General features: G+C 41.1%; 1 protein-coding gene across 3 annotated transcripts in view; it reads right to left on the bottom strand.

Moving 5' to 3' along the window:
* The window catches only part of ATXN10 (ataxin 10), a 173,603-nt gene that overhangs the window by 145,866 nt on the left and 6,197 nt on the right, over positions 1-21,540 (bottom strand). For all 3 annotated transcript variants that reach the window (XM_055375381.2, XM_031005368.3, XM_063705018.1), the window contains exons 2-3: positions 8,308-8,499; positions 5,128-5,210 (exon numbers count right to left, since the gene is read on the bottom strand). In XM_055375381.2, coding sequence (XP_055231356.1) covers positions 5,128-5,210; positions 8,308-8,499 — 275 coding nt within the window. The remainder of the gene's footprint in view (positions 1-5,127; positions 5,211-8,307; positions 8,500-21,540) is intronic.

Here is a 21,540-nt window from a genome sequence, read left to right as displayed (position 1 = left end):
TGTTAAGCAGAGTTACCATATGACCCAGCAATTCTATTCCTAGGTATACACCCAAAAGAATTAAAAACAGATAAACAATTGGATGTACCAGCATGTTCACAACAGCATGACTCATGATAGCCAAAAGGTGGAAACAACCTAAATGTCCAACAAACAATGAATGGATAAACAAAATGTGATATATCAACACAACAGAGTATTATTCCACCATAAAGAGGAACGAAGTAATGATACACACTACAAGGTGGATGAACCTTAAAAACATTATGCTAAAGGCCAGGAGTGGTGGCTCACGCCTGTAATCCCAACACTTTGGGAGGCCGAGGTGGGCGGATCACAAGGTCAGGAGATCGAGACCATCCTGGCTAACACGGTGAAACCCCGTCTCTACTAAAAATACAAAAAATTAGCTGGGTGTGGTGGCGGGTGCCTGTAGTCCCAGCTATGCGGGAGGCTGAGGCAGGGGAATGGCGTGAACCCCGGGGGGCGGAGCCTGCAGTGAGCCGAGATCGCCCCACTGCACTCCAGCCTGGGCGACAGCGAGACTCCGTCTCAAAAAAATAAATAAATAAATAAAAACATTATGCTAAGTGAAAGGAGTAAGACACCAAAGGTCACATAATTAATTCTATGATTCCATTTATATGAAATATCCAGAGTAGGTAGATCTACAGAGACAGAATGCTAAATAGTGGTTGCCAGGGGCTACAGGGAGGCGGAAAGAGAGCAACTGCTCAATGAAAACAGGGTATCCTTTTAGGGTGATTTTTAGGCCGGAAGCAGTGGCTCACGCCTGTAATTCCAGCACTTTCGGAGGCCGAGGTGGGTGGTTCACCTGAAGTCAGGAGTTCGAGACCAGCCTGGCCAATGTGGTGAAACTCCATCTCTACTAAAAATACAAAAATTAGCCAGGCGTGGTGGTGGGTGCCTGTAATCCCAACTACTCAAGAGGCTGAGGCAGGAGAATTGCTTGAACCTGGGAGGTGGAGACTGTAGTGAGCCGAGATTGTGCCACTGCACTCCAGCATGGGCAACAAGAGCAAACTCCATCTCAAAAAAAAAATTTTTTTTAATTAGGTAGAGATGGTAGTTGCACAATACTGTAGATGTACTAAATGCCACTCGATTGTTCACTTTAAAATAGTTAACAATATGTGAATCTCACATCAATAAAAAATAATTAAACTCATACAAATGCAACTACCTAAATTAAGAACAACATTTAATACAGCTAACATGTAACAGGTCTGTAAGAATCTGCCCTCTCTGCCTAGTGAATATGAGTGAATAGCCAAGCTAACAACCAAATAACCAATTTACTCCTCAATGACAAACTGGTTCATAAAAGTAGTTTCAGATATCTGCTCCGTTAAATTTTTTCTTAGGTCATCTACCTGCTTCAGTGAAAAGTAATCCTGTGAAGGATGAAATCATCTTTTACCATATATTGTAAAAACTAAATACATCTTTTGTAGCACATTTGGGATAGAGCAGAAAAACGAGATACTGGACTGACGGGGACATGGAGTCAAAAGAAGATATTTTTAAATGAAAAATGGGAGGGCATATTACATGCTGATGAAAATGATGGAGTAAAGAGGAAAAAAACAGAGGCTGCCTGAGAGCAAGGGGATAATTTCAGGAGAACAGCTTCTGCGTGGGCAAGTGGCGATGAAATCCAGCACATGGTGGAGGGGCTGGCTCCACTCTAATAGTTATTTAATCACAGCATTTGTACAGCACTTCCCCTTTGCTTCTTTATTTAGGATATATCATTAAAAGAGAAACCTCCTTCCGCCCACCACAGCACAGCAGCTCTGGAGCGCCACACTGCCCGCCCCATCAGGATCACCAATTATAAAACACAGTACATTCTCAACTTTCTTTCTCAATTACTATACCACACAGAGACCTCAAAATAGCTGCCCTCCCAAGTGACACTGTGAAACACGGACTTTACTGCTAATTTATAATTCCCCAATTTTGAGTACTGATGCTTCCCTTTTATTATAAAATGGAGCTACAGAAGTATCTTTAAATACATAATATCGTAAAAACATTTCACAATTAATCCTACATCCTTTTCAATTTCTTGAGATTATTTTAAAAACTGATGCTCAAAAAAACATGGTGATGCACTTTGTCTATAAATTCTTAAAGGAAGTAATTAATTTTTAATTACCATTTCCTAAAGGAATACTTCAAAATCAAATAGCAAGATCCAAGAATTTTTAGCAAACTGAGTTTAAAATGAAAACACTAGGAAATCACAGAAATTAAACCAAACCAGGCAGTGCTCTAACACGCTAATTTAGCCTATTTCACCTGTGAAAAAAGACCATCACCTCTAGTTCTTGTCTATCTACCAAGAGAAGCACACATATTAACATCAATAGAAATATGCCTCATGTGGCCAGGTGCGGTGGTTCACGCCTGTAATCCCAGCACTTTGAGAGGCCGAGGTGGGTGGATTATGAGGTCAGGAGTTCAAGACCTGCCTGGCCAAGGTGAAACCCCATCTCTAATAAAAAAATACAAAAAATCAGCCGAGTGTGGTGGCAGGCGCCTGTAATCCCAGCTACTCGGGAGGCTGAGGCAGGAGAATCGCTTGAACCCGGCGGGAAGGCAGTGGTTGCAGCGAGCCAATATTGCACCAGTGCACTCCAGCCTGGGTGACAGAGTCCCCATCTCAAAAAAAAAAAAGAAACATGCCTCATGTTATATGCAAAGTACAGGCATTAAAACTGTATATAAAACAATTTGTAAGTCAAATAATATTTTAAATGCAACTGGAGACTTCTCATTTAAAGGTTATATTCATTGAATTATAAGGTAAAGACGTTATTACAACGACAGTTTTTTTTTTTTTTTTGAGATGGAGTCTCGCTCTGTCGCCCAGGCTGGAGTTCAGTGGCAGCAATCTCGGCTCACTGCAAGCTCCGCCTCCTGGGTGCATGCCATTCTCCTGCCTCAGCCTCCCGAGTAGCTGGGACTACAGGTGCCCACCACCATGCCCGGCTAATTTTTTGTATTTTTACTAGAGACGGGGTTTCACCGTGTTAGCCAGGTAGATCTCCTGACCTCGTGATCCGCCCGCTTCAGCCTCCCAAAGTGCTGGGATTACAGGTGTGAGCCACTGTGCCCGGCCAACAACAAAATTTAACCTATAATTTAGTACATCTAACTTATCCACCTGGAAATTTACATTAAAATTTTCTGGGGCTTTTTTTTTTTTTTTTTTTTGAGACAGAGTCTTGCTCTGTCACCCAGGCTGGAGTGCAGTGGCGTGATCTCAGCTCACTGCAACTTCCACCTCCCAGGCTCAAGCAATCTTCCTACCTCAGCCTCCAAGTAGCTGCGACTACGGGCATGTGCCACCATGCCCGGTTCTTTTCTTTTTCTTTTTTTTTTTTGAGACAGAATTTCACTCTTGTCACCCAGGCTGGAGTGCAATGGCACGATCTCGGCTCACTACAACCTCCACCTCCTGGGTTCAATCAACTCTCCTGCCTCAGCCTCCTGAGTAGCTGGGATCACAAGCATGCGCCATCACACCCAGCTAATTTTTGTATTTTTAGTAGAGAGGGGGTTTCACCATGTTGGCCAGGCTGGTCTTGAACTCCTGACCTCAAATGATCCGCCCGCCTCAGCCTCCCAAAGTGCTGGGATTACAGGCTTGAGCCACTGCACCCAGCCTTTGTATTTTTTTGGAAACGGGGTTTCACCATGTTGCCCAGGCTGGTCTCAAACACCTGAGCTCAAGCAATCTGTCCACCTTGGCCTCTCCAAGTGCTAGAATTACAGGCATGAGCCACGGCACCGAGCCTACATTAAGATTTTTTTATCAAATAATTTAGGTTTACCCATAAAGTATTTCAATTCCTGGCACAAAGAGATCATAAATTAAAAATCTACATTTTTTTAAAACATTATGTTAAGATAATAACCACTGTCCAAAGGAAAGATGTTGATGCTAGAAGAACAAAGACCAAAACCATTCTACTAATGAGTCTAAAGAAGTGTGGTGTTTCTCTTAATCCCAAGTCAACAACCGTTAACAATCAGAGCTAAGTTCCATTTTCATCACACTAGATACCTGACTTAAACACTTAACATGTGGCTCCCCTCAACGGAATGTGAGTTCTCTAAGGACAGACACTTTTTGTCTGTTTTGGTCACTGTTTGAATCACACCCAAAACCTGGACCAGGGCCTGTCACATTCATAAATATTAAAAGATGGTCTATTAGTCTTACCACAGACTGAATGGCTTAAACAACAGACATTTATTTTTACACAGTTCTGGTGGCTGGAGGTCCAAGATCAAGGTGTCGAGAGGGCTGATTTCTTCTGAGGTCTCGCTCCTTGGCCTGTAGATGGTCATCTTCTCCCTGTGTCTTCACATGGTCTCTACTCTGAGCATGGCCATGTCCTAATTTCCTCTTCCTATAAGGATACCAGTCATATACCCTCATTTTACCTTAATTACCTCTTTAAAGATCCTATCTCCAAATTCAGTCACATTCTGGGTACTGGGGGTTAGGACCATGCTATGATCTGAATATCTGTGCCCCTCCAAAATTCCTATGCTGAAATCTAATCCCCAACATGCTAGTATAAGATGGGGCCTTTGGGAAGTGACTAGGTCATGATGGTGGAGCCCTCGTGAATGCGATTACTGCCCTTATAAAAGGGGCCCAGAGAGCTTGTTTATGCCTTCTGCCTTCCACCTTCCACCACAGGAGAACAAAGCAAGAGGCACCATCTATGAAGACGAGAGCAGCCCCCGCAAAACACCCAATCTGCTGGTACCTTAATCTTGGACTTTCCAGCCTCCAGAACTGTAAGCAATACATTTCTGTTGTTTATAAACTACCCAGCCTAAGGCATTTTGTTATAGCAACTGGAACAGACAGACTTCAACATACAAATGTGAAAGGAACAAAATTCAGCCATGCAGGAAGGGAAGTTGCTACAACTTTATAATTCTTTAATATTTCACTATTAAAGTTTCCCTATCTCATGAAATACAGAACATGTGTTTCAATGAATGATGTTAATACTCAAAGTACTGGTTTTGAACCCTTTATAAAGATATAAATAATCCATGAATTATATTGCATGCTACCTGTCAACAGAGATTCCTGTTCCACTCGCAGTTCACGAAACAGAAGAATCAAATCAACAGCAACACCAATCGTATCCAAGTTCCTGGGTTTTTTAAAAAAGACAAAATTAGACATGTTCATTCATTCATATATTGTCTATGGCTGTTTTTGCACTACAATGGGAGAGCTGAGAAATCTGACAGAGATTACAAAGCCTAAATTATTTATTATCTGGCTCTCTACAGGAAAAATATAGCAACCCTAGCAGTAGAGGTTATATTTACATGCAGAGCTAACTGCTTCCAACAGCTTTCTTTGAGTACTTCCTGAAGTTTCCCATGACTCAGATTCTTTGCTTCATTGTATTATACCCCATTCCATGCATTCTTGGCAAAAACAGTCCCAGTCCACACAAAGTGCAAAAGATGTGAAAAGATCTAGGCTTTAATAGCATCACACCTTTTGATGAACTCTTTCTTTAACGACTTAAAGTAAAACATCAGAAAAATATGTACTAGTTGCAGTCTGAATCTTGACTGGCTCAGAAATACTGGCCTTAGTTAAGCTTGGCCACAAAGTCTTTACTAGAATCTCTGTAGTATTTCTAACTAGAAAATTCTTTTCTGAAAATTGCTGCCCTAAATGGTTGAAATTTTCCTTTAAAAATCAACAGTGAATAATAATACAATCCTAGAAGGGAAGAGGCAGAAAAATTAACACCCTTAAATGTTCATTTTCATTTCCACCCAACCATAAGTTGCATGCAATAAAAAGATATTATCACAAACAGCACAGCCCTTGCTTTGCTGGCCCTACCAAAAGACCACCAATAACTTACTTGCCATAGTATTTATTTTTGTAATGTTTGAATTTTTATAGTTTGCATATATTACTCAAAAAAGAAAATAAAAATTGACTGCTTTGAAAGAAAGTATTAACACAAACTTGTGTTGTACATTCATTCCTGAGGCAGAGGCAGAAACATTTAATGTTTACTGAGCACACAATGTGCATTAGGCATTTACATAAGTAATCTCATTTACACCCCATAACCAGCCTGTTTGGAAGACATTGCTTACCTAGTTTTACAGAGGACAAAACTGATACTCAGGAAGACCAAGTCACCTGTCCAGGGTCAAGATGGAGCAGTCATCCATAACAAGACCAGTGTGTAAGGCTCAGGACAGCAAGGGTAGACTACATTTTTTTTTTTGAGACGGAGTCTCACTCTGTTGCCCAGGCTGAAGTGCAGTAGCCCAATCTTGGCTCACTGCAACCTCCGCTTTCCCCGTTCAAGTGATTCTCCTGCCTCAGCCTCCAGAGTAGCTGGGACTACAGGTGTGTGCCACCACACCCAGCTAATTTTTTATTTTTAGTAGAGACAGGGTTTCACCATGCTGGCCAGGCTGGTCTCGAACTCCTGACCTCATGATTCACCCGCCTCGGCCTCCCAAAGTGTTGGGATTACAGGCGTGAGCCACCGCACCTGGCCCAGACTGCTTTTGAGCTTAAGCTCAGAACAGTAAGGGCAGACTGCTTGTTAAGCTTAAGCTTTAGAGTCAGATGTCTGGATATGGAGAGAATGTTCCCAGCCTCTCTCACTTAACAAGTGACTCTCAGACAAGTTATTTAACCTCTCCAAGTTACAGTTTCGTCTTTTGTAAAAATGAAAAAATTTCTTGAGTTTGTTCTAAGAATTAAAGAAGATACCACAAGCAAAGCCCTTGGGACAAAGCCCAATGCCGAAGGCAGGCTCAACGAATGCTCGCTCCCTTCCCCACCAAGATTAGCCAAGCACAAAGGTGTATCTGCCAGCCACAGTCAAAAGTTAGTTCTACGGCTCTCCTTTCCTTCCCCATCACACTAGAGCACCTTTTGACTGGAAAAGGACAAAAGAAACTAGCCTTCTGGCCAGATGCTTCTAGCATATAACTAGTTATGTTTTAGAATGTTGACTATTATTATCAAGATTATTGTTGTTTCTATCCATTTATCCTCAAATGGATGGCAGGTTTGGTTTAGTATTGAAGTTACAAGACTCAATTTTTACCCTCTCTCCTTTGATCTTAAAAATCTCATTAATCATATCAAAGCCTCGGGTATACGTGTCTAACCGAAGGGAGTCCCTCAAATGGCTTCTGGACCAGCCCAAGCTTACCCGTCACACTGGTGACAGGGAAGCCTGGAGGCTCTGTCTACATCCAAGTCCAGGAAAGAAAGTGAGCATCCTGTTTGTGGTTTCTGACTTCAAGTAAAAATTGTTAATAAAAAGCAGGTTCCATAAAATCAAAGAAGAAAGATGCTGTGTTCTGGGAGGAGACGGTAACATGTAAAAGCAAAGAAGAGCACTGGACAGCTCGCCTGCTCATGCTTTAACTACTTTTAAAAATGTGCGCATCATAAAATAGGTGGAAGCAGAGCTTGGAACTTTACACGATCTTTAGGAAAGACAGGTCATCTTGTAAATTTACAAAATATGCTTCTTGTTCAAACACAAGAGTAACAAATTAAAACATTAAAAGTAATTAAAACATTTACAACCTGAGGTCAAGAACTGCATATAAACTTAGGCAGGTAAAATCTAGGAACAAAGACTCAAAATCAGCTTCAAAACACTATGAAGAACCAAATACCTCAAAACATGTGATAAAAACAAACAAGAAATCTAACCCCTAATGTTAAACACACTCCATTATTTTATACACTAGTCAGAGAGACTCCAATGGCGAGGCCTGTAGCGGGCCTCTCCCCGCAGATGTAAAGGGCAATCCTGCAATAACAGTGGGTGATACTATCATGCCAGAACTTTTTTTTTTTTTTTTTTTCCTGAGACAGGGTCTCACAATGTGGCCCAGCCTGCAGCAATGGCATCATCTCAGATTATTGCAACCTCTGCCTCTCCCCGGCCCAAGCAATCCTCCCACCTCAGTCTCCTGAGCAGCTGGGACTACAGGTGCACGCCACCATGTCCAGCTAATTTTTTGTATTTTTTTTGTAGAGACAGGGTCTCGCCATGTTGCCCAGGCCGGTCTTGAACTCCTGGACTCAAGCAATCCTCCTGCCTCAGCCTCCCAAAATGCTGGGATTACAGGCATGAGCGACCTTACCCAGCCCAAAACAACTTCTAACAGATAAACCAAATGACAGAACCAGCAGGCACATATACAAAGAAACAGAATCCAAGGTACGTGTGTAACTACCTGATTGAATTCTGGTTGACAGAACACTCTATGCAAGCATTGCGAAGACACCTGAAGCATTCTGTTATTAACTGCAGACTGGAAGCCAGGTTTTCCACTTGGGATGGATCTCTGCAGGCAAGCTCAACAGCATGAGAAGATTTCTTTAGGATATCCAGAACTCTTTGGAAGATAGTCCTGGGTGCTGTTTCTCTGAAAAAGGATAAAATTATCACGAATCAGAAAAAAAGATTATGATTTCCAAATGTCCTGTTCAGAAAACTGCTTTTATCTACTATTGTGGGGAGGTACGCTAGGTTTATCTGCTTTAGCTCCTTAATTTACAACACCAAATAAAAGATCTACACATATTGAGCACTTACTATGCACCAGACACTGTTCTTGTCACTTCTCATGTATTATCTCAGTCTTTGCAATAGCCTTATGAGGCCAACACTGTCCTCTCCATTTACAGATAAGGTAAGTGAAGTAGAGATGGTAAGTAACTTGCACAAATCACTCAGCCAGTAACTGGCAGAGCCACAAGGCCAAGTGAAGCACTCTGGCCTGAGCACTTCCACTACCCATGACAACCCAAATCCCAGTTCCAGTGACTGCTCATGCTTATGGATCTACCCTGAATCAGAACAGAGTATCTTTATTTAATGTTCTAGACAGAGAATATAGTCTGGTCCTCTGTCACCCAATATGTAGCTAAGTTCAGTTATAAGAAACAATATTCCTGTAGGACAAGGATACTATCTACTCTGTAGACACAGTGAGGCTGACAACACACACACCAAACTTCTACAGTCAACTACATAGATGGGAGAGAAAGGAGAGAGGGAGAATGTAAAGTGTGCCTGTCCTTCCACCAAGAATATATGCCCAGGGAGAAAGATGAACCTGTGGCTGTACCCTCTGGGCATCTCAGTCTCTGCGTGCCTCTCATGCCAGGAGTACTGCCTGCACTGGCTATCATTCCAGAGCTCTGAAGACAAGAATTTTTTGTGCAACATGGCACCTAAATGCAAGCCAACTTCCTCATTCCATAAATCCCCTAAAGAAACAGCAAATCTCTTTTAACGTTAGAAGGAAAGTTGCCACATTGGACAATTTAAGAGATTCTATAAATGCCAAATGATTCAGACCATATGAATTTTCTCCTTCTGCTCTTCGCTGTAGATTCACAGTGCCCTACCGTTCACCCTTGGATTGAGCCAGACCAGCAGGGAGCCACATGTTCATTCAGAACTCCGGACACTGAGCTGCCCAGGTTACAGAGCTGCTCAGTTGCTGCAGAAGACACCTATGGAGGCCCCTTTTCCGGGGGCAGAGGAAACACTTCTTTCCTTGAACTTCAGTACCATGGCTTCTTATACACCAAGTGATGTGTGTTTTTATCTTACGAACAGACAATAGAACTCACATTATTTATTATGTTTTCTCTCTGTCGGGGCCTTTCTTAAGTCTGGAGTCAAATTTATGACCCAAACAACATGAATCCTTACTTTTTCTATCTGGCTTTTCCACTATCCCTAATTTCCCCCCTTATCTTTTTCTCGTATTTATTTTTTAAGGTATCTCAAACTTGGTTTTGAAAGAGGCAGAGTATAAATTAATTAAAAACTGGGAAACTGCACATAAAATAATTTGTCTATGTCTCCCCCAGTCAGCCCTGAGTGTAAATAATGAAACTTTGACTCAGTGTCTCGGCAACTGAGTGACCAAATTAAGAAATGAAAATTCAAGGGTATAGCACTAATCTTGCCTCAATAAACTGTATGAAACAAGTACATAAGCCATTTTTTAGTGACAGCATTGCCGTAAGAAGAATAGAAGAATACTCACTAACACTCTTTTTTTTTGAGACGGAGTTCTGCTCTGTCGCCCAGGCTGGAGTTGCAGTGGTGCAATCTTGGCTCACTGCAACCTGTGCCTCCTGGGTTCAAGCAATTCTTCTGCCTCAGCCTCCCGAGTAGCTGGGACTACAGGCACACGCCACCATTACCGGCTAATTTTTGTATTTTTAGTAGAGACAGGGTTTCACCATATTAGCCAGGCTGGTCTCAAACTCCCGATCTCGTGATCTGCCTACCTCGGCCTCCCAAAGTGCTGGGATTACAGGTGTGAGCCACTGCACCTGGCCGATTCACTAACATTCTTAAGGTAGCTTTAAGGAGTACCAAATATATTGTAGACACTCATCAGCTAAGAAAATACCCAGGAGTTTAAAACACTATGAAGAATGCTAAGGCTGATCACAATTTCTAGGACAAAGAACAAATCTAATCACCTCTATTTGCCCCATCTGCATGAAGTTTTGAAGCCATTTATTATTTAATGCTATAGTCAAGTAAACGTAGAGCTCTGCAACTTGAATAAGCTTCAATAACGCCTCTCTTTTCCTACTGAGATGACTAAGAATGTGTATTTACAGCTGTAAGAAAGCAGCGAGAATGATTTCTTTCACCTGATCCTTTGCCGTCTGCCTCTTACATGGGAACCACCTTTCCCCCGTGAATGGTCTTCCCTGAAGTCATTCCTTGCAATCGTTAACATCTGTTTTACTCAAAATTGGTATCTAGCACAGCAAAAGCTTTGGAATCAAACTATAGTACAGACTAAACAAGACAGAAGAAAAGCAATATTCTTAAAGAAAACGGGAAAAATGATATCCCGACCATAGAATAAATACTAAGTTCATGAACTATGTTGTGAATAATTCCCAATGCTACATGGTAATTTGTTATACATGCACCATGCCCTTATAATAATTTTAACCTAATGAAAAGCATTTAACTGAGCTAAGGCCAACCAAAACATTCCTGAAATCCAAATAACTATTAATAGCAACTAAAGAGTAATCATGACAGCATCTATTTGGCACACAATAATTCGCGTTTGCAGTATAAAGAAAAAATAATGTGGAGCTGTGATCACTGTCATATGCTCTCCCCAGGTTGTAAACCATGGATTCCTGAAAACCCCCGATTTCGCCAATCTTCTGTCTTTGCTCAAACATATCTCACCACCAGAAGAAAGTCCTCTCCAAATCTCCCAATCCTCTGCCTGGGAGAAACTTACATCTCCTTTTTTTTTTTTTTGAGATGGAGTCTTGCTCTGTTGCCCAGGCTGGAGTGCAGTAGCGCAATCTCAGCTCACTGCAACCTCCGCCTCCTGGGTTCAAGTGATTCTTCTGCCTCAGCCTCCTGAGTAGCTGGGACTACAAGCGCATGCCACCACGCCCGGCTAATTTTTTTGTATTTTAGTAGAGACAGGGTTTCACCATTTTGGTCAGGCTGGTCTCGGTCTCCTGACCTCGTGATCTGCCCGCCTCGGCCTCCCAGAGTGTTGGGATTACACGCGTGAGCCACTGCGCCTGGCCTGCATCTCCTTTTAAACCTTTGGGAAACTAAGACCTGGAGAAACTCCTCCACTTTTCCAGACAGACTCCCTCTGTGCCGCCCTGGAGCTCTGTTCATAAGACTGGAATAACTTGTCCACATCAGATAAGATTTACGTAACCTATCTCCCCAGCTAGACTGTTAAGTCCTTGAAAAATGGAGACTATCTTATTCTTTTCTATATCTCTAGGGCCCAGAATTGGCACCCATTAATTGAATTTGTTCAAGTTTTAAACAGTGATGAGACTGTTCGCACACTCAAAAGTGGCCCCTGACTGCATCACAGCCTTGCTATGTAATCCAAGCACTTACAGAGCTTGTGCTCAGAGCCAGGAATCAGGCCTGACATAGGCAGTGAAATCAGTACTCTTTGAGTCAGCAACAGAAAGGGGAAAGTGAGGCATCAGCTCAACCCTCCCTTTCCCATTAAGAAATCTATATAATCTCTACTCAGAAACTTAAAAACGTCTCAGATTTTAAGATGTGAATATCATATAGGTATTTTATGATTGCTATTAAGCAAACATCGAATTTCTCCTTTCCCATTAAATGATACAGTGGATAAGCTTGAGGGTCTGGGAGGAGTTATAACCCAATTAACTGTATTTTAAATTTCTTAAGAGCAAAGAACATGTTTTAGATGTGTTTCCTTTTATAAATGGTGTCAGTAAAACTCTTCCTCTAGAGTCATATAATAAATATCTATAGCTTCTATTCACCATATTTTTATACAATATAATATGTCAACAACTTTCATCAGATGAGGACAAAGAAGCTTTTATTCAGTAACAGTAAATACTATGAAAGCATTTAACTCTTCTATACATCTTTACCTTCTCTACAGCCTTGAAAGAAAACTATTTGGCATTACAGATCCAGAATAGTCCTAGTATACTCTTGTCTGCAAAATCTACGTTCACTGTCAAGACAATGCAGCTAAATATGTGTAATGTTTAACGACAATGAAATAGTAAAGATCAATCACTCCAATATTACAAAAGTTATTAATAATAACTGCTGTCATTTCTGCTTTAACCAAACTAACCAAAAATGTACAGCGACTTTAAAAAGCTTAGCTACTTCATTCACAGAAGGCGGAAAGTACTTACAAGGACAATTAAAATTCAACCGTTAGACATTCCTATTAGAAAGGAATGCATACCCTGAAGACAATGTATAAATGAAATGTTACATTACAGAACCAAAAAAATCCTTTGAATTACACAAAAGGTAGAATTTCATTTCCCTCAAGTTTGAACAGATCTGTAGGGTTTAATCTTGGCAAGTCCTGTTTGAGTAAAATTAAAGAAAACTACCTATGCTTATATGTAACAGGTTAGATAGGTCTAATATACTGTATGCATACACATTTTACAGTTCAATCATCAGGTGGGACCTCCTACTGAAAAAAAAAAAGCTACATGCTAGTCATTGTAATGCTACAACTAAGACCTTCATACTTGTTAAAAGATTTATTCTAATACCTTAGATTTACTTAAAAACTGGCATATGTGGTTTAGAGTAGTTTAACAACTGCCAGTGAGAAAAACTATTAAAATCCACACAAGTTCACAGATTAAAACAACAATCACTGGTTGTTATTTAAAACCATAATCTTGCTGATTTGACTGGGCAGGATTGAACAAAAACAGAAAATAAAAACATCTGTATCTCCTGCCACAAACAGCCTAGGGTAAAATTTTGAAATCTGTGCAGAACTCAAAACTTCTTTTCACACTCTTCTCTCCTCTTCTGTCACATCCAGGATTCTGAAGCTGTCCTGACAACCCAGACCAATCCATTTTGCAGGGTCACAAACTTTTTCTGTAAAGGGTCAGAGAGTGAATATCTCCAGCTCTGATGGCCAAACAGCCTCTGTCACACTCTCAACTCCCCCAGTGCACAAACGCAGCCACGGGAAACACCTAAACAAGTGAACATGGCTGGGCTCTAATGAAACTCTGTTTGTGGAAACTAAAATTTAAATTCATATAATTTTCATGTGTCATGAAATTTTATTATCTCCCCAACCATTTAAAAATGTAAAAAACCATTCTTAACTCATGGGTCATAAAAAAAACAGGTAGTGGGCCAGATCTGGCCATGGTCTGGCAACCCCTGCTTTAAAGGGCTCCAAACATACCAGTCCTCTCCCCACTCCCCAAAAACCACACACTTCCTCTTTCCCACTGTCCTCATCACATTCAAAATTCATCTTTCATCAGAACAAACGCACTGTGCTAAATGAAAGGAACTAAGGCGGCCAGGCGCAGTGGTTCATATGCCTATAATTCCAGTGCTTTGAGAGGCAGAAGCCAGGAGAGTTCAAGACCTGCCTAACGTAACAAGACCCTATCTCTACAAAACAAAAAAACAAAAAAAAAACTTGTTTTAATTAGCTGGGCTTGATGGTCTGTGCCTCGTAGTCCCAGCTACTTGGGAGCCTGATGCAGAAGGACTGCTTGAACCCAGGAGTTCAAGGCTATGGTGAGCTATGATCACAACACTGCACTCAGGCCTGGGTGACACAGTGAGACCTTGTCTCTAAGAAAACATGAAAAGAAAAGAAAATGAAAGAAAGAGAAGCTAAGAAAAGGTGAAATTAGCACAGATGCAGAAAGTCAACCACTGGAAAAGACAGCCCAAGAGCAGAACTGTGTATACATGGTAACTTGATAAATGGCATCTATCAATAGCATTAAAGACCTGGGAAGATGGACTGTGCTCGAAGAGGTGCTGTAACAACTGTTAATCTAGAAGGAAAAAAACTGAATTGGATCCTTACTTACACTACCCAAAAAGTAACTCCAGGTGGATTTAGGAATTATATGGAAGACAAAATTGCAAGGCTTTGGAAGAAAATATAAGGAGAATGTCTTTATATGCTTAGACAAAGATTTTGTATATATTATTTAAACCTTATTTTAAAAGTAGTATTTAAGCACAGATACAAAGAAGGTGAGGGAGCCAACTATGCATCTTCCTGGGAGAAGAGCTTGGACTAGAGGCAAAGGCATACAGAGCACGTCACGGGGAAGTCAGGGCTGGCTTCAATGAACCCCAGTGAGAAAAGAGAAGTGCGACTCAGAGAGAGAAGACGGAGCCACCCAGGACAGGCACAGTAGGCCACGGAAGGACGCTGGCTTTTATCCTGATGTGAAGCCATGGAAGGTTCTTTTTTTCGTTTTGTTTTTGAGACAGAGTTTTGCTCTGTTGCCCAGGCTGGAGTGCAGAGGCAGGATCTCAGCTCACTGCAACCCCCGCCTCCCAGGTTCAAGCAATTTTCATGCCTCAGCCTCCCAAGTAGGTAGAATTTCAGGCATGTGCCACCATGCCCAACAAATTTTTGTATTTTTAGTAGAGATGGGGTTTCACTATGTTGGCCAGGCTGGTCTCAAACTCCTGGCCTCAGGTGATCCACCTGCCTTGGCCTCCCAAAGTGCTGGGATGACAGGCGTGAGCCACCCACCGTGCCCGGCCCATGGAAGGTTCTGAGCAGAGGGGTGACATCATCTGACTTACGTGTTAAAAGGATCTCTTTGGCTGCTTTGTAAAGAACCAATCTTAAAGGGAGAAAGAGAAGACAGCAGGAGACCAGTTAGGGGGCTGTTTTTGGAGCAGAGGGAAAGCAGCAGATACGGTAAATAGAAATCAAACTCTGGATATTTTAAAGATAGAGCCAATAGGACTTGATGATGGATTCTTATGAGGGTGTCTAAAAAAGGGGAGTGAAGGATGACACCACAACTTTAGCCTGAGCCATAAATTGAAAGATGTATTTATTGTTTACAGAAACAAGAGTACTCTGAGGATATCTGGTGGATGAGAGGATCGGTAGAAATACAAGTAGAATGTGAAGTAGTCAGGTGAATAAACAAGTCTAGCATTCAGGAGAAAAATCTAGCTAAGCCAGGTGCAGTGGCTCATGCCTGTCATCCCAGCACTTTGGGAAGCCAAGGCAGGTGGAACACCTGAGGCCAGGAGTTCAAGACCAGACTGGGCAACATGGTAAGACCCTGTCTCCACAAAAAAATTTAAAAAAATAGCCGGGTGTGGTGGTGGATGCCTGTAGTCTCAGCTACAAGGGAGGCTGGGGTGGAAGAACTGCTTATGCCTGGGAGGTCAAGGCTGCAGATTGTGCCCCTGCACTCCAGCCTGGGTGACAGAGAGAGACCCTGTCTCAAAAAAAAAACAAAAAAGTCCAGCTAAAGAAAAATGTTAGTCACCAGCAAACGGAAGTTATTAAAACCACAAGATTGAGTGAGAATACTGTGAAAGTAAATATAGGCAGAAGAGAGAAGAGGTCTGAGGACTGAGTTCTGAGATCCGGGAAGGATTATCACTCAGGGAAATGGAGGGAGAGATTTTTCTTAGTATGGGAAAAATTACAGCAGATCTATAAACTGATGAGTGCAATCCAATAGAAAGGGTAAGACTGATTATTTTTAAGGGGGCAGAGAAGAAGACTGCTGGAGCAATGTGTGCAAAAGGCAATGGAATTTAGTGCAAACTTAAGGGGAGCTCATATTCAGAGCAAGACCGCTCATCCACAGACCAGAAGCAAAGGCAGGCTACGGGCACAGATACAAGTAGGTGGGCAGAGAGGGTGATGAGAGTTCCTGGAAATTATCTTCTAGTTGCTCCTATTTTCAGAGAGCTGAGAGTGAGGATGAGGGAGATGGGATGGAGGTTTGAAGAGAGTGGAGCATGAAATACCTGACTTGGGGAGCAGGAGAGTCAAGGGACCAGGGCAAACAGCGGGACTGACAGGTAGCATTAAGGGCCACGTTAGTTAGTGATCCGCAAGTTAAAGTGAGAGCAGTCTGCACGGCTGTATGTTTTTCTCTAGCCTTGTTCAGCTATTTGGGTACTGTTGCAAAGGAAACAAGTTGGATTTGACCAGAGCTGGAGTTTTACCAGGCAAACATAACAAAGTTTAGAGATGAGGCAGTGGAGTTGAGGATGTACATTAAAAAATGCTCTTATTACTCATCCATGGATCTAAGCCAGATCAAGATGGGAATGTGAACATTAAGAAGGGGAATGAAAAACAAAAGGGGTAGTAAATAGGAAATAGGGTCAAAAGACTGTAGGTCCTGGTGAGGTTAAAGACTTGATGAAGCAAGGGCCCTAAAGAGAAGATAAAACAGGGACTGGGACTCGAGACTGTGGGGGAAGGCAGCTACAGTTATGGATAAAGTCTAAGTAAGGTATGGCAATGTGTGGCTGAGATGGGATGGAGGTCAAGCTCACTAAGGGAGAGAAAGTCAAAGAAATTCGAGGTCAGGATAATGAAAGGAAAATCTATATAAACAATGAAATAACGAAGATTTAAGACAGGAGAAGAAATAGAGTGAAAAGTGAGCCAGGGCTAAACTCTTCAAGGAATGAGGCAGACTGACCCAAAGGTCTCTTTTAACCACAAAAGTGATTAAACAAGGGATACTCTGATGTCATGAGATTAAAAGTTGGAGTGGTCTATGGAGGAAAAAGGTCTGAAAGCAGCAATGACAATCAAGGAGAACTACCACACCTTTGAGCCAAGCATTGTACTGAGTGCAGGAGAGAAAACAGCCTCCCACTTTCAAGAACCCTGGGAAAGGCATGTCCTCAGAGCCATATTTCATTTAGATCAAGAAGATGAATGGATGTTTACAGAAGTTCAGGATACAGGGAATTTTGCTGAGGGCATAGAGAAGGATCTTAAGAACTGGGAAGTCAGAAAAGGATTCATGTAAAAAACCTTAAAGGGTTCCAGGAACAGTGGCTCACACCTGTAATCCTAATACTATGGGGGGCTGAGGCAGGAGGATCGCTTGAGCCCAGGAGTTCAAGACCAGCCTGGGAAACACAGTGAGAGCTAATCTCTACAAAAAAACAAAAAAATTTTACTTAGCGGGGCATGGTGATGCTGTGATGGCACCACTGCACTCCAGCCTAGGTGACACAGTGAGACCCTATCTCAAAAAAAAAAAAAAAGCCTTAAAGGGATGAGAGTTCAGAGAGTAAGAGAAAACCTAGGAGTTTCTCATATAACTTAGAAAATCTGTGTGAATTTCTAGCAAAAACCCTGCTGCAATTTTATTATGAATGGCATTGAATCCATAGGTCAATTTGGGAGGTATTGATGTCTTTGTTATTGAGGTTTCCTATAATACAATGGTGTATCTTACCACTTAAGTCTTTTTAAATGTCTTTTGATAGTTTTATAATATTCTCATTGATGATGATGATGACAATGACACCAACAACGAAAACGCTAACACTTAAACTGTGTCTATTAGGTGCCAGACACTGTTCTAAGCAGTACACAAACTCCTCAATAGCTATAATGAAAGAGCATCCCCCACTTATGGATCATCTTGTTAACTCTAATAACTTCTCTAAGCTTGTGGCCATCACAGGGCCCAGCTCGCCCTAGTGGTAGTCCCACAGTTCCTTTGCTTTTGAGTGTCATTGCCCACAGTCCAGTGACCAAGCCCTTGGGTCCAGTGACCACTACAAAAGACTGGAAGAATGAAAGAGCTGAGAAACTCTGCTCTGAGGGTACTGGTGGTCACAATCCTAACCTTATTTATTTCGATTGGTTTTATTTATTTCGGCTGGCTCAAACTCTTTCCTGTCTACTTCATGCATTTAAGATAATTGAATGTATGAGGTGGCTCACACTGACCACTTCTGTATTTTGAAGCTGAGTCAGAACACCTTACCAAACAATTCCATGTAGCATTCCAGCTCATGGCATAGGTAAAAATAAAGGAAATTGCCAGCACACTCTAAAATATGCTTTTTATAGTGTAACTTAATTGATGTTCTCTCTCAACAAAGTTGAGCTGAATCATGGTTGAGTCAAAACGCCATATGGCATCCTTAGCCCAGCTGATGACTCGTGTGGGTTTTTGTTTTTTGGGTTTTTGTGTGTTTTGGTGTAGTTAAAGACACTTGCTGCCCAGAGGCTCAGTAATGTCCGGGGAAAATCCATGTGCGTGTGTATACACAGATGGATAGGTTTATTTTTTACCTCTGTGGTATGTTGACCTCTAAAGTGCTTAATCTATTCACTTTCTTTATGAAGGTTAGTCAACATATTTATACAACCAAGTAACAATACCAAGTCATTTTTTACCCCTTGAAATCAGTCATCTGTCATATTTAACGTTTCCTGTCCCCTCCTAATTAAAGTCTTTCTTGTATGCTCTCATTTTCTCTCTCATGGCTTAAGAAAATCAGGTGTTCAAGAAAATAATAAAAACACTATTGGATGCTCATTATGCGGTAGGCCTGAAAGTTGGTACTGAAAACAGAGGTAAATAAGAGTCCTGGCCTCGGGCTGCTCTCACTCTAGTGAGACTGGTAGGTAATTAAGTGATTATGTGAAGTTCTTGGAAAGAGGTAAGCACAGAGTGCCAAGGGAATACAGGGCAAAAGCACCTGGAGGTCAGAAACGGCTTTCAAAAGGAAGTGAAATGGTAACTCAACCTTGAGGGAAAATGAAGAGTGTGTATAAGCAAAGGAATGAAGGCTTAAGACACTTATATTTACAAATTTACAAATTTATTTTGTAAATATAAATTACAAATATACATTTTTAGCAAATTACAAATGTATTAAATTTAATAATTTAATAGCATGTGAGCTACTCCTATGTCAGTAGTTCAAAGTAAGCTACACAGAGTTAATTTTATCCTATCAATCACAGCTGCAGCACTAAGCACAGATCTTACATGTATCATGTGTGGTGTGAGTCAATGAATGAATTACATGGTAAACTAATCAATAGCATTTTAGCAATTTGAGTAATTACTGATTGGCTCACTGGAGCTACTGGCTCTTCACTGCTCTATTCAGTTCAGTTCAACATTTACAGAGTACCCAAAATGGGCCAGGCACCCTGCTAAGAAACATCATAAAGTCCCTCCCTTCAAGAAAGGCACTACTGAGTAGGGAAAAAGATACATAAAAGGCCATTTTATTATGAAACAAAAATAGCAGTGAGGGAGGAGTTCACATTTTAAACACATCCCCTCTACTCCAAACAATGTGACTTTTTAAAAATCATAAATATATAGCTTCACATGCCCACCAAAATTCAGCGTCACTCATTTTCATTGTAGCCATTCTAATAGGGATGCAGAGGTACCTTATTATGGTTTTGTTTATAACAGCACTATTGAGATAGGGTTCACGTGGCACACTAAAGTCACCCACTTAAAGTGTACAATTAAATGGATTTTGGTACATTATATTATTAATTTTTTTAACTATGGTAAAATACATATATATAACATAAAATTTGCCATGTTGTTCAAGTCTACAGTTCAATGGCTTTAATTATATTCACAATGTTGTACAACTATCACCTCTACTTCCAAAATTTTTTTAACACCCAAATAGAAACTCTGTAAACATGAAGCAGTAACTCCCAATTTCCCCTCTCTCCAAATCCTAGTAACCTCTAATCTACTTTCTGTCTCTACAAGTTTGTCTGTTCTAGGTATTTCATAAAAGCAGAATCATACAGAAGTTGTCCTTTTTCATTTTCTTCGGGCATATACCTAAGAGTAAAACTGCTTGGTCATATTCCACGTTTAGCTTTTTGAGGACCCACCAAATTATTTTCCATAGTAGCAGCACCACTTTACACGTCCACTAGCAACACACAAGGGTTCCCATTTCCTCACATCCTCAACAATACTTGTTCTTTTCCATTTTTTGGATAATAGCCATCCTAAACGGCATGCAGTAGTCTCTCACTGAAGTTTTAACTGCATTTCCCTAATAACTAATGATTTAGAGCACTTTATCGTATGCTTATTGGCCTTTATTTTTCTTTGTAAAGCACAGATTTTGCCCAATTTTTAAATTGAGTTGTAGGAGTCTTTTTTATTGAGTTGTAGTAGGAGTACTTCATATATTCTGAAACAACTTCTTTATCATATATATTTTAAATACTTCTCTAAGTCCAGGACTTGCCTTTTCTTTTTTTTTTTTTTTTTTTAAGACCTTTTGGCCTGAATTTTTTTTTAATTTTTAAATTAAACACCAACGAAAACCTCATTTTGTCTAAGCAGATTGAAGAGAAAAAATGAGCTATATTGATAGAAGCTGAAAAAAAAATTACATGACTAAGAAAAAGACCAAGCAAGTGCAATGAGTAATAAGTTATAGAAACAGCAGCAACTCCACAAGAAACTGATAAGCATCTGCCACTATCAACTCTATGCTAGATGCCAGGCATACAGTGAATGTGATGTGCCCACTTCATTCAAGAAGCTTATCAGGTGGAAGACCAATGAGGTATCAGTTTAAGTATGAGATGAATTTATAGAAAGCAGCATCCAAATGTTCCATTATTTCAAGAATACTCAAGAGTCAGAATACAATCTCCCCTATAGAAAACTTACTACAGAAGAGCACTATTTCCAGAACTTTCTGTGATGATGGAAATATTCTATATCTGTGCTGTCACATCACATGTGGCCAATGAGCACTTAAAATATGGCTAATGCCAGCCTGGGCAACATGGCGAGACCCCATCTCTACAAAAAATAAACAAAAAAATTATCTGGGCATGGTGGTGTACACCTGTAGTCCCAGCTACTGGGGAAGGAGGCAGGAGGATTGCTTGAGCCCAGGAAGTCGAGGATGCAGTGAACTATGATCGTACCACTGCACTCCAGCTTGGGCAACAGAGTGAGACCCTGTCTCTAAAAAAATAGTAATAAAGGGCAGGGCACGGTGGCTCATGCCTGTAATCCCAGCACTTTGGGAGGCCAAGGCAGGCGGATCACCTGAGGTCAGGAGTTCAAGACCAACCTGACCAACGTGGAGAAACCTCGTCTCTATT

The sequence above is a fragment of the Gorilla gorilla genome, chromosome 23, assembly GCF_029281585.2.
Source record: "Gorilla gorilla gorilla isolate KB3781 chromosome 23, NHGRI_mGorGor1-v2.1_pri, whole genome shotgun sequence".
NCBI classification, from domain to species: domain Eukaryota; kingdom Metazoa; phylum Chordata; class Mammalia; order Primates; family Hominidae; genus Gorilla; species Gorilla gorilla.
This window is presented reverse-complemented; position numbering and strand designations above follow the sequence as displayed.